This window comes from Sinocyclocheilus rhinocerous, unplaced genomic scaffold, assembly GCF_001515625.1.
Source record: "Sinocyclocheilus rhinocerous isolate Xijiao unplaced genomic scaffold, SAMN03320098_v1.1 scaffold1164, whole genome shotgun sequence".
Lineage (NCBI taxonomy): Eukaryota > Metazoa > Chordata > Actinopteri > Cypriniformes > Cyprinidae > Sinocyclocheilus > Sinocyclocheilus rhinocerous.
Window position 1 is genome coordinate 329,038 of NW_015643253.1, and position 14,715 is coordinate 343,752.

The window sequence follows — 14,715 nt, forward strand, 5'->3', positions numbered from 1 at the left end:
TTTTGCATGCTAGTGATAGGAATCGATCCCTTGACGTGATTGGTTATTGGTTTGTGACGTAGAAAACCGAGGGCTGTTTCAAACCGTATTTCTGGGTCAGCCTTTGGGAAACTACAGTTTTAAGGAGAAAGTACTCAGTAATGGTGTTGATTAATAGATTGGCACATGGTTTGTCTAAAGGCATATTAAAAACACAATATAGACAAATAAAAAACTTGATTTTCACAACAAGGGGGACTTTAAGTCATCATGTGACTTGCAGTAAAACGGTAATATTTTCTGTCAACATTTTTACCATTACAGTGGGTTCGCTAAACGCGTGGAACCATAATTTGCTTTTTAGCCTTTTCTTATTGTGCAACCAAAACTCCATCTACAGAAAAACAGATAAAAATCACATCACATCCTGATCTCAAGTATATTTAACTACAATTGAGTCAATGCACCCTCAGCAGAGGTGGTTGCCACTAAACATAGCAGGTAACTAATAACACACCCCTCGGTCCAGACACACAACAGAGTCAGGACACATCCCACACGCCCCCTTTTCCTTCTCATTCACACAGACTTAAAACAATATATCGCAATCTGATCAGACTTCAAGCTACGCAAGTTAAATTAGTCATGGAGTAAGACCTTTAACTGTGACCATTTAAAGACAACATTATGACGCTTCTCAGTTTGTGCAAATTCGGCGGATGCATTAATCAGAATCTGAAGAGTACACATTTAGCAAATCTCAATTCGACAGTCTCAGGATGACAATGTAAACTCATCAGAACAAGGCCCCGGGGGGAGTGCAGAGTGAAATAAAGAGTGTACCTGCAGGACAGGCGATTGTACAAAACCCCCCACCTTCCCCAAAATGCGTTCACAAAGGTGTGCTGTGGGGAAGGGGAGTCGGGAACTTTTGTTTAATGGACTGTCTAGCGAAACAAGTTTCATTCTAAAATAGTATGGGTCAGAATGGACAAGTGACTGAAACATCTCAAAGATGTGAATTGAAGGAACTGAGGCCTCATTCCTCAATTCATTCCTGCATGACTTTTTCTTTAGTGGATCTATCTATGATTTCTAATCTATTCTAGCAATATTATACTAAAAAAATAGACTTGCCAATGCTGGGCATTTTGTTATGAGTTGTTGTTTTTGTGTAATAACCTTCAGCTTTTTTTCCATTCCTTAAGGCATGAAGGCTCTGGTGAATCAGAGCTCTCTCATCTTACAGGCGCAAGACTGATGAAAGTCATTTCAGTTATATTGTTCTCCTGTCTGTCAAAGTACAGAAGATCTGGGTGTGCTCAGTGTGACCTCTTACTAAACTGTAAAAAACACTGGGTTGCTATGAATGTGCATTAATATGTCAATTGTTCCCTTTCAGATGGAGAAAAGTATGAAAATAAAACAGAGAGGAGTCAAGATCAGTGCAGAGTCAAATTACACAACTTGTTAGTTTACACAGCAGCGCATCTTAATTAAGTCCTTACTGAAATGAGGATAATTGCTGACAGTAATCATGGAAAGTTTACGGGTTTGAAAGAAATAATCTTTCGGATTATCAGTGGAAAGATTTTCTAAGATTAAATTCCTCCAGCTTAAGGTTAAAAGGCTTTGATTTCTGCCACAAACAAGTGATTACATCTAGGATTCTTGTGCAAAATGGCTTTGATTTTGCTGACAAATATGGCAGAGGTCTTGATTTGTGTATTTCGATCAATCTTTTATGCCAAATCTGCCCTTGCAAAACCCATGTTGTTTTGCTAGTTTTCTTACCTTGAAGTCAAAGCTGCATAGACTGACTGCATCTGCATCGTCCTTCTCTCTGCGCTTGCGTTTCTGCAAAAGGAAAACAGCCTATAAGAATCTGTTGCACAATACACATCTAAACTAAAAGGGGAGACTTACAAAGAATATAACAACTTTCTGGCTTTGAGAGGGGAACCAAGGAAGACATTCTTTTGTCAACTTCTCTACACTTTTTCTTTAGTTTCCTGAAGAATATGCAAAGTGCTACCTTAAAAAGCTGGCATTATTATGGGTTACAATGGCTCCTAAGGAGGTCCAGCAAGACTCAGGAAGGACATCATTATTCTTGAGGCCTTTTAGCACCTGTGTGTGTATAGTCGGGGGCTGGTGGGGCATCTGGCTAGTGAAAATTCTACCTGTGGATTGTGTGCAGGGTGTGAAGGGGTTATAAATATTTTTTGCAGCACTGTGGTGGCCACCGAGAGCCCCCAGGGTCTCTGTTATTGGCCTATGTTCTCTTTCCTGGACTTTTCCCAAAACCACTTTACAAAACCGCTCAACAAAGGCCATTTAAGTCCATTTAGTTGGTAGCAGAGTTATAGCTTAATGAACCTCCCAAGAAGACATCAGCCCCTCCATATAACTAGGCCCACATGGAATCTGCATTTTTTTTTTCCTGCATGAATAAACATTTTGTATTTTATTTAATAATAATTAAATACTTATGTAATAGACAAAATATAATTATTAAACCCACAACTCAAGTGGGAGGTTTCTGACTGCTAGTAAATCTTGACTATTCATCCAGAGTGAGGCTACGTATTTAAAAACAGGTGGTAGTTTTAACCCAAATGTGCGCATAATCTACATTGTCCCTCTATATTCAACCTTTCCCAAACAGGGCTAGTTTGTAAGTCAATTAAGGTTTTGTTTATAAGACCAGTATCAATTGGAAAAACCCCTATTCATAATGCCGCTGTCACTAACAGAAGTAATGTCTTGATGAGCTCTTTGTTTTCCTATAAGGTGAAAGCAATTTGTAAAGTCATGTGATCAAAACCAAACACCCTACAGCCAGCTCACCTCGAGTTTCATTGAAGCAATGAGTAGATTAGGCTAATTTAACATCATACCCATTCATGGCAAACAAGTTGGTAAACACACTAAAACAATAAATGACAAGCTATCATTTAGCAAATCCCCATTCACAGACAATGGGGGAGAATTAATCAAGGCCCTGATTGGAGGGTTTTAGTTGACAGTAATGATTGCTGGCCAATCAGATGCTGAGCTACTGAGTGAATCACAGGTTACTCATGGAGTTTGGTTTTGAATGTTTTAATGGATAACGCAGATAAGCGGCTGCTTTTGTGTGTTATCCGAGAGTGGAGAAAGGCTAATGGTCTGTAAGTTTACAAGTGGCACCGATATTGCTAGTGTATTTTGTGGAAAGCATAAAAAAAATCACTCAAAAGAATAAAACTAAAGCTTCAAAATAAGAAGAAAGAAAACTGAGAGCAACAGAAAAAAAGGTCAAAGTGATAGACAGGCCGTGTATTTTGGCTCCAAATGGTGGACAAACCATAAATGGATGTTAGAATTTATGAGAGCAAACAGCTGCTGGCACAGAAAACATGAGATTATTACAACAAGCCCAATCAAAGTCACGTTTTTTGGACACTGCATATTGCAGGGGTCAGTAAGATCTAGGATGAAGAGTTTGTGCACATGATGGCCAAGACATGTGGTTTGCATACTGTGATTTTGAAAGATCTGGACAAAAATGAAAGGTGTCATATGATGCTGCTAAAAAGAACATTATTTTGTGTATTTGGTGTAATGAAATGTGTTTATGCGGTTTAAAGTAAAAAAACCACATTATTTTCCACATACTGTACATTATTGTTTCTCCTTTATGCCCCGCCTTTTTGAAACGCGTCGATTTTTACAAAGCTCATCGGTCTGAAAAAGCAAGGTGTGCTGTGATTGGCCAGCAACGGTCCTCCATAAAAAGAATATCTCTTTGGATTTGAGACTTTAGTCTTTGCAACTTTACAAATCTTCTTTATGCACCAAGAGCTTGTAACACTCCAAAGAGAAAGGAAAAATTTAAATCGCATCATATGACCCCTTTAATATGCATGAAGCCCATCTTTTAAATCAAGAGGGGAAAAAGTCTAAAAAGCCAAAAAAAATTAAATGGAAAAAGTAAACATGAAATGGTGTTTGCAACCCATTTAACTTCTGTAATGTGACATTTTCCAAGTAAAACTGGATATTCAATTAGGGAAAAAAGCAGACTTCCATCAGGCTGACTGGATGTGAACAGTGGACTCATGGTGTTTGGTAGTAAGGAGCTAAAAAATTAGAGAGCCTGATGTCAGCTGAAAAAAGTTGCTTCAGAGACGAAAAGGAAATATTTAAAGTTAGAATTTGAATTATAGGATTCGAAAAATTGTTTCCAAACAGGTTTCCCAAACACTCCTCAATCTACTCATTGTTCAGGTAGCCTCGTCAACTTCATTAAGCATGTCAACGTTACAAATAAGACTTAATGGCATGGTTTTCATTTTATATAAAATGAAAGTAGAATGTTCAGCTGTCTCAAGCTGCTTCCTGTGTCTTCTGCAATCAGTCTGACTCACAGTAATCCAGAAGCTACAGAAGAAAAACTACACATTTGTTGTGTGAATGCCAAAACAACAAATAATTTTCATAAGAACAAGTTTAGTTTCCACAACTAAGTGAACAAGTGAAATGCCTCAAAGGATTGGTTCCTGAATAAAAATTTCCTGATAATTTACTCACCCCCATGTCATCCAATATGTTCATGTCTTTCTGTTTTCAGTCGCAAAGAAATTAAGGTTTTTGAGAAAAACATTCCAGGATTTTTTTTCCATGTAATGGACTTAAATGGTGGCCAGCGGGTTGAAGGTCCAAATTGCAGTTTCAAAGGGCTCTACACTATCCCAGATGAGGAATAGGGTCTTATTCGGCGAAACAATCAGTCATTTTCTAAAAAAATACAAATGTATATACTTTTTAACCACAAATGCAAGTCTTGTACTAGCTCCACGATCAGTGCCGATCCTAGACTTCTGAGGGTCCTACGCAAAACTGTGCAGCGGTGGAGTAGGGTATGAGTGGTTATGAATGAATGAATGAATGAAACGCATTTGTTCCGTGTTTCACTCAGTCTCGAATCACGCTCGTGGAAAGCGCTTGAGAAACAGTGTCTCTTCCACGGCTCGGTACGCTTTCAACTTGTTTTTTTTAGTCTCGAGCAAGACTGTACGACATTCACATTACATGATTTGACTGATTTTTACGTAGAAAGGGCGACAGCGCACCGCATTAAAAGAAATGATCATTCATGTTTTCATAACTGCTGGCCAAATTAAAAAACGAAACTAAAAGAGCAAGGGGGCCCCCTGGGGCCCTACGCAGCTTGCGTATTTTGCATATAGGGAGGATCGGCTCTGTCCACGATACGCGTCCGCAAATTCACACATTATATAATCGAGTTGGAAAGGTCACGTGCGGTTAGCTCTTTGTCTGTGTACTCCGGTTCAAAAAGGTAGGGTAGGGCGAAAAACTCCATCTCATTTTCTCCTCCAACTTCAAAATCGTCTGACATCGTTGTTTAACCTTAGTTTTATAAAGGGCATTTGACTTTCTTTACACGTTTGCTTTGTAAACTCTGGGTCAGTACTTCCGCCTACGTCACGTGCGACTTTTCCAACGTTACTACGTACTCCGTGAAGTCGAGCTACTGCAAGACGAGCATTTGTGGTTAAAAAGTATATACATTTGTATTTTTTTAAGAAAATGACTGATCGTTTCACTAGATAAGACCCTTTTTCCTCGGCTGGGATCGTGTAGAGCCCTTTGAAGCTGCATTGAAACTGCAATTTGGACCTTCAGCCCGTTGGTCACCATTGAAGTCCATTATATGGAGAAAAATCCTGGAATCCTGGAAAGACATGAACATCTCGGATGACATGGGGGTTGAGTAAATTATCAGAATTTTTGGAAGTGAACTGATCCTTTAATACTTAATTGAATTACTTACACCTGTTTCACACCACAAGCTTGAGCTTTGCGTCAGCGTAACTACATCTTCACTGCAGCTGCAGACTCGTGAGAGTATTCACACCGGACGCATTTGTACAGCATCACAGCAGTGGCTCCAAAGCTACATATTTTTTTTACAACGACAACTATAAATTTGTTTTTAGAAGTTGGTCAGTTATAAACTTGAAAGTTTTAAAGTCTCGAAAGTTTAACATGGGGATTTGCACATTAACACAGGGATTCGCATGTAAATGGTAAACAACAAAAACAGCTCCGATCATGTCGTTTCAGTCATACTTTGATATAGAATGTGCTGTTTTTAATGTTTTTTTTTTAAAATAATACACCATACTTTAACCCAAACTGAATAATTAAAAACAAGTTTAAATGGGTAAATCATATTTTTGACTCTTCATTTTCTTTTCTGACATACTCCAATTCTTGTTAAAACACACTAGACATGCTTATTCTGTGCATTTTTAGCACTTTTTGTGTGAAATCATATTTATTTTGTCCATCAAAAGTGTGTTGTCACTTTAATTGAGCATGAGTGGTGCAGCAAAAATAGACTCGCCGCCAAAACCATCGCTTCAGTGCTGCTCACGCGACGCTCCTGCTCCCGGTGTGAATGCACTCATTTGTTAACTTGCACAGCAAAAAAAATACACACTGCTCACGCGCCGCTCACACTTGCAGTGTGAAACCGGCATTAAAGACATAACAGAAACCTTTAAATTATGCAACAAAAATGTACATATTAGAAGACAATGAAACCAGACGTTTGAACATGTCTGAGACAGATTTTTCCAAATCGTCTTCGCATGTTGGCACATCAAGCTGTCAAAATGAAATCCAGCAGTATCACAGAGGTCTGCAGGCCGCTTCCTGCATAATCCATCTTTTGTTGCATCACCTTGTTCACCCTGCAGCTATGCAGACAGCCTTAACCAGAAGAACTACTTCCACATTAAAGACAAAGATTTTATGCTTTCATGTTCCAGGAGTCTGAGAAGGAATAAGAGGAGGGAGGAATACTCTCTCACCTCGGCAGGGTTTTGAAGGTGAGATAATGGTGCTCGAGCTGGAAGCCTAATGAGGCCCATGTGCCCGCTATAGATTAGCTAATGTGTGTATATTCATGAAAAAAAATTACATATCAAAGGAACATTCTGGCATGGGATAAAGCGGTCCGTCGTCTTTCCACCCCCAAGTTTTCCTACAGATGAGAGATGGATTGCGTTTCGCTTGGCCTTCATAAACTTTGGAATGCTCTAATCGGGCTCTATTCTCTGCTTTCAATCACAAACTAGTTTGCATTTACTGCTTAACTGATTCAGTGGAAATAAAGACTTTGGATATAGTTTGGTGGAAATTAGTGGGGAGAGAGAGATGCCATTTTGTGGCAATTTGTGCATCAGCTGAACCAGAGGCACGCGATGCCATGAGAGGATTGAGATGTCATCAGTTGGCAACAACATGCTGGTTGAGTGGAAAACCATTTCTGCCAAAATTTTCATAAAGGGCAAGGGAAAAGTACACTTGCGAACTTACGCAAAGGAAAAGGATGGAAGGTTTAACAAAAATGACCTTATGGGTGTAGTATTAGAGTTTCTGAGGCATGAAAACTGGTGAACCGTAGCAAAGCACCTTTAATTGGGCTACAGCATTCAGTTCATTTAAAATACTAAGGTCACCTGTTGTACCGTTGTACGTGTTTTTTATATTAAAATTTTGGTCCCGCTTACAGGCAGTAATATACTGACATGGACTGGTAATGTGAAAGTGAATAGAACAGTCATGCCTAATTTCCTTGTGGTATTTATTGAGATTACATCCATAAACACCTTTAAAGATGGGGTTAAAAGTTACTTCTTGTCATTAGCCTTCAAGTAGCTGGGCTAGTTGGTGTGTGTTAGAGTGTTTGTTGTTTATGTATTGTATGTAGTTGTATGTTGATTGTACAGCACTTTGGTCTGCAGGTGCAGTTGTAAAGTGCTTTATAAATCAAAGGAATGAATGAAAAGTAATTAATTAAAAACAGTAATATAGTTAAATAGAATCGCCTAAAAAGATTCTGTTCAGCATTCTTCTGAGAAGGCAATACTAGAATGTACTGCAATGAGACAAGTTATGAAACAATTCATCAAACACTGTGGCCAAATCAAGAAAAATCCTAGCTAGTAGTTTGTTCAGTATCAAAGTATTATTGATAAAGTATTGGTTAATAGTCCAATTTAATAAAAAATGTATCGTTTCAGCTAATTATGGCTGCAACTAATAATTATTCTCATATTTCTGTTTATTACATCCTTGATTAGTCCGATTAAAAAAGACAGCATTTTATTTTTTAAAAGTTCTTACATCCCGCCCAATGTTGTCCTCCAAACAGTGTACAAACTGAAGAGTGTATCTATGTAGGTTATGCTATACATCCTACAGCTAATATGTGTTTGCATAAGAATTATAGTGGTTATCATAGCAACATGCTAATGTCAAACTCTACTTGAAATCAACCAGGAGTCAAGTCTGTCTTTTGATTCAATGGAGAGGTGCTATGAAGTCTGTGTTTCAAATCACTTATTCAATGACACACTTATGATGCTACCTTAGTAGCTAGCTCCCTATATTGACAGTGGACAGCAAGGTGGCTAGGAACAGAGCTACTGTGTGTTTTGTATGCTTGAGAAAGAGTCATATGAATGTCATAAGCTACTCACCAGCGTGAAGTCCCACTGAGGTCCAGGTGTCAGGAAGATAAAAGAACTTCCTCGTCTCAAAGACGGCCTACAGCAAGAAAAACACAACATAAGATTCTCAAAACAATTATATTTCTTAAGCCATTTGAAAAAAAACTAAACAAAACCAAAAAACATGTAATCCCCTCTTCATACAGAAACCTAGACAAATACAAAGCATTCAACCAGACCCAGACCTCTGGTTGTGCAGTAATGATGTAGACTGTGCAGCCAAACCTTGTAGATCCATTAGTATGTCCATAACCCAACAATGTCAGTGTGCCCACAAGAAGAGCCCATAAATGTAAATACACATCCTGTACGTACCACACACCAAGCCTGGTGTAGCTCTGTCTCCCGTGACACTGCATCATGGTCTGCAGATCCGATACAGAGAGAGCGTCACTTAGCCCCGATCTAACTCACACCAAGACACTCAGCTTCTGCCGTCTTTTACCCACGTGCCCTTTCCTTTAGTCTCTATCCATCATGTCCTCTTTTACTCACGAATGCACTGCCCCTCATTGTTGGCTGGGCCCTTATTTGGGGACTGGTGACAACTGTCTCAGCGAGGTCATGTTTGTAAAGATACCCAGGGTTCCTTTTTGAGAAGAGCTGCTTCTTTTTTCAGCCACTGTAATGGGACAGCCCCACCAAATCTTTTATAAAAAGCCTTTAAAAAATTCTAAGATAATCTACAGAACTAGGATTAAATCATTTACGGAGTTATGTGGTATTGCCATCGGGTTTTTCATTTTAGCAACACTGCAACAGACTGATGAATTACCCTGAAGCGTATGTCAGCAAATGTTATTCTCTGCCTCTCAAATCACTCTGAAATCATTTTGTTAGCTGATGTAATCAAGGCCACATGGGTGGGGAAAAATAATTTCAACAATATATTACATACACTATCATATAGCCACTGGCCAAATAAATACACTACTGATCAAAAGATTTTGTTTTTGAAAAGTCTCTTATGCTCACCAAGTTTATATTTATTTGATCAGAAATAAAGTAAAAACAGTAATATTGTACTATTACAGCTTAAAACAACAGTTTTCTGTTTTAATATATGGTAATGTAATTCATTCCTGTGATGACAGCTGAATTTTCAGCATCATTACTCCAGTCTTCAGTGTCACATGATCCTTCAGAAATCATTCTAATATGCTGATTTGGTGCTTGATGAGAACAGTTGTGCTGCCTATGCCTAATATTTCTCTGGAAACTGTGATAAATTAAGTCTTTACTGTCACTGTTGATCAATTTAACGTGTCCTTGCTAAATAAAAGTATTACTTACTTAAAAAAAAAAAAATGTGTTAGAGTACAGAATCTATATCAGTGTCCACTAGAAAAAGACTCTACTGTGGGTGGTCTCAACTGCTAAAGACAACAGGGGCCTAAATATGTAGGTCAAATGACGCTGCCAATAACATGATGGAGTGTCCTCCATTCCATGCTGCCCTGCTGAGGAATAGGCCATAGTCACGACAAGTAGACAGCATATTTAATTTATACGGATAAAAACAAACCTGGCTATGGCTGGGCCAATACATAATGTACTTAACAGATGACTGGGAGTAGCGCACCAATATTGTGACATGCGGTCACTGCATAATTTGATTTGGAAGCTTTTCTGGCCACTTTTCTTCAACAGAAAATCTCCCAATGACAGCATCACAACAACTCTGCCGTTGTTGTTCAAGTGGTTGTAGGCAATATTAGTCCAATAATTATTCAAAAGTAATATTGTAAAATATTTTTATTTTAAATAACTGTTTTCTATTTTAATACTTTAAAATGTAATGTCTTTTCTGTCACTTTTGAGCAATTTTATGCGCTTTGGCTGAATAAAGGTATTAATTTACTTTTTTTTTTTTTATCACTAAATTCAAACTTTTGAATGGTAGTGTAGTATTTATGACTTATATTTAGATATACTAATTCTAATCTGCCATACTATGTTAGACCGGACAGCATGCGTGAATACAAACCAACCATCTTGTTAAAAGGAAAAAATATGAACTAAATGATTGTGGTAATGACCTTAAGGCAAAATAAAACACACCCATGACCTGTAGCCATATTGTGTAAAATTCCTACAGCAGCTTTTCCCAAGCCTGAAGACCCTCAGCACACTCTCCATAATCAAACACAGCTGATTCCACTAATCAGCTCAATATCAAAGACTCCAATGCCTGAAACAGGTGTATCAGATAAGAGAAGCATCCTAAAAGTGTGCTGTTTGGGAGCTTCAGGAACTGAGCAGGGATCCTGTGAGTGTGTATTGCTTCCAAAACATGTCTGGAATGCCGAGGTGTTCTGAAACGCTGGACATCGGCATGACAAATATGGACCAAATAGCGCACACACCCGGTGATGGTTACATCGACACAAACACCAGTCTCTCACAGGCAATGTAACAGACTACACAAATAGACCAAGAATGAGGCCTGCCCTGTTCTAAGAACTCCACAGGACATTACATCACTATGTTACCACCGTCGAGTGTCAGCTGATCCGATACAAGTGTGGGAACATGTAAGATGCTACTTTGTGTTCGCAAGTTGACGTCATTGTTCCGCTGGTCGTTTTGATGTGTGGAAATTCATATAAACAGTTGTACTTTCTGTGTACCGTATTCTGAATTTTGGATGTCCTAAGTAGTCACAATGTACTAGACAAACCAATATTTAGTTTTAAGGGGACGGTCAAAGTTGGTTTCAGGTGTTTTTTTATTTTTATTTCTTCAGTCATTGAGAACGCAATCCCCCCGAAAAGGTGGGAAAACATTCAAGTTAAGCTAAGTAGGTTTGGTTTCACTGTGCTTTACGTAGCAAACAAAGGAGAGGCCTTGGAGGAATGATATGTCACTTACTCATCCAGATCACTCCACAACGGCTTCAAAAGCTTTCTTTGTTGTGGTCTCCACTGTCAAATATGAGACATCATATATAAGGAACCTGTAGAAGGCCATGCAAAGGGCTTGGGTGTCAAAACGGCGCGGAGAATAGATAATCTGAAATTGGATAACGGTTGCCTTAAACACCTATGACGTCCTGCTATGTGCAAATCGATGACGTTGTGCTCTTATCTTAACTATATCTGTTTTTTCAGTGCGTATGAAATTAAATGGGTTATTATCGAATAAATCCTTGGGGATTACTGGACAAAACAAGACATTTAATAAAAGTCTATTTTGCTTTTCCGTGACACAACACTACGTCAGAACATATAGCGAGCTTTTCACGTCACCTTTTTTCCTCACTAAGGTACGTTAATGTTCTATTATATATATATAACGTTCTATATATATATATATATATATATATATATATATAACAAAAATAGTAAAAATTTGTCAAAATAACATTAACCGCTGTAGTGTGCTGGCACAACACATTTTATCTTTAATATCATGTTTTCATAACCATTTGATGCCAAAATCAGAATTGAAAAACTTAATAATAAAAGAACAAATCATGCAGCTTCTTGTAAAGAGATGCTATTACATTTAAGCAATGACCATTGACCTTTTGGATGATAAAGCAGGTGAAACAAATCCAATAGACTTAGATTAGAGTAACTACTATTTTCTCAACTCTCTATAAAGCGTTCCCTTGAAAGATATCCAATTCAATGTACACTTTGTGTTTGAACGCTTCCTTGTGAAAATTCCGTACGATTCTACTTTGTCTATTTACAGGGTGACGTCACTGTCAAGCTGGTGCTGTAGATGTGTATTGTGTGTGATGGTTGGGTAAGAATTTATTTAAACACAGTTATACTTCCTGAAAGCCATAGCTGCGGATCAGTTTATAATATCTAGGAAAGGGCTCTTTTTGACTTCGGCCACCAAGCAACTGCCTTGCAACACCCAAATAACCACCCTGGCAACTGCATAGCAACACTCGAAAAACTTTTAGAATATCATAGTGTCCACATAGCAATGCCTTTGCATCATAGTGGCAAGTAGCACTCAAATTTTCCAAAAAATGTACAAATAACGTTTCCATGCCATTTTTGTTGTTTTTCTTATTGTATAAGAGGCAAATGGGGTCACATTTCCTGGTGCTCCAATCAGGCAGAAGGCTTGGCATGGGAGAAAGAAAACCAGACCCTCTGCCAAAATAAACTGTTATTTTAGCCAGTGATAAAAGCGCATTTGATGCTCTCTGGCTTCTTTCTCTGGGTTTATGCCGAAAATATCTTGTATATATTTGGCATGATCTATTTATATGTGGTACCTTGGACACATTATCAGATGTACTCTTAGTATAATATTGGTAAAATGGCTATACACCAAGATTTGACTGTGACAGTCATCCATCCATTCATTTATTCTAACCTTTTAATTAAAAAGATGAAAGAGGGTTTGGAGATCAAAATTAAATGTCTTCGAATACAATCAAAAGATGCTTGCAGTGTGTTTCTGTTTATTTTATACTGTCCGATCATAGTTTTGTTTAGTTTGCTTGTTTTTATTAGATCTACTTTGTATGTTTTGTAAACATCTTTAGCACTGAAAGTGCTAACTTTCAGTTTTCCAGTAACTCAGTCATTTGCATTACACAGCTGATCAAGGGATAATGTCGATTTAAAACACTGCCCATTTCTTTTGTGTAAAACGTTTTAGTTCAGTAAGCTAAATAAATCACTGAGTGCACAACTGAAACAGGTGTGTTGGAGGTATGAGCTGAACTTTTTTCATGTTGTGGCTTGAACGCCGCAATCATTTTGTGTGAAATCAGCGCCATCGTGTGGTGGGATTAAATATTGCAGTAATAACATAAACACTCCTGTTGTCATGCTGTTTTCATTAGTCGACATATTGCGGAAGTTTTTCTCACTTTGAAAACACAAACTCATACATCGTTTAGATGCATGCTACAGAATAACTCATTAGATGTGGTTTATAATATATAGATAAAACAGCTTAAATGCAATCAACTAATACATTTTTATTACCAGATTTGGCTATTGGTTACGCAGGGATACGCAGACCACAATAGTGCTAGCTATAAAATAATAATAAAGAACAACAACGACAAATACAAAGTGTGTGATATGATCTTCCTGACCGTTTGAAATTGCGATCTGGGGAGGCTTCGATATCCGCCACCGACGACTTTCTCTTGCTCCTCCTCGGTCTTTCGTTCACCGGCACTGGAGATCCGTCGGTTTCCTCCATTTGAAAATATGGACCTGGAATGCGCTACTGTAAACTGTGTATACAAAACGTAATACAATTAAAATGAGTTATTTTGGGGGGTGAATTGAAAGGGGGAAGTTCGCTATATTCAACAGATAGGACGGATTTTGAATATGGCGGAAATGTGAAGTCATAGCCAATCAGGAGTGGACAGGGGGCACGATTGTTAGGTTAGGATACGGGCGAAAAGGGAGGGATTTAAGGCGACTAGTGACGAAACACTTGCGCGCCTGCTCTGTCTCGTGCAGTGTACTATGTAAAATAACAGAAAAGTATTGTTTTTTTATTTTTATTAATTCATTTTTGTATTCAAATGTAATAATAAAACTGAGCAGTACCTCAAAACGACCTCTGCATCTGAAAAAAAAGATGTAAAGGCTAAAAACAAAAACTAATTCTAATTATATTTTAAATGTAAATATTTTTTCAACACTTTATTAAGCCCCTTGGCTTTTTGTGTAGGCTACTATTAGACATTATAGGCTATTATTGTAATAGGCTGTGTCTAAATAAAAAATATGGTAACAGACACTGAAGTCTATTTTTACTCCGCACAGCTGACTTTTAGGGGCTAATTTCTATAATAGGCTATTTTAACAATACTGAATATAGTAGGGTGAATTCAGGTAAAGTGGGCCATTTAGGTTTGATTGTACTGTATGCTGAATGGATTTACACTTTCAGAGCATAACAATGGTTCTTAATTAAAGGAACACTATTTCTCTAAATGATCAAATAGTTTTGGTTGATGCAATATGACACTTATGGTGAAAGGTAGAAAGCCCTTCGACATAAGATTCTCATTTCTAAATTATAAGGTTGCTCACTAAATGGAAACACATATTATTGGGACAGTTCCTGCTTTGTTAAAATTCATTAAATAAAATTGACATTCACTAGTTATTTTATAGAATGCATGCATCATTTACTTTTTTAGAAAACA

At 37.8% G+C, this 14,715-nt stretch overlaps 1 protein-coding gene across 1 annotated transcript in view; it reads right to left on the reverse strand.

Annotated features, from left to right (window-relative positions):
- Positions 1-14,008, reverse strand: part of net1 (neuroepithelial cell transforming 1) — a 26,902-nt gene extending 12,894 nt beyond the window's left edge. The window contains exons 1-3 of the mRNA XM_016574659.1: positions 13,642-14,008; positions 8,538-8,604; positions 1,774-1,836 (exon numbers count right to left, since the gene is read on the reverse strand). Of these exons, the coding sequence (XP_016430145.1) occupies positions 1,774-1,836; positions 8,538-8,604; positions 13,642-13,751 (240 nt within the window). The 5' untranslated portion in view covers positions 13,752-14,008. The remainder of the gene's footprint in view (positions 1-1,773; positions 1,837-8,537; positions 8,605-13,641) is intronic.
- Between the last annotated feature and the right edge of the window lie 707 nt (positions 14,009-14,715).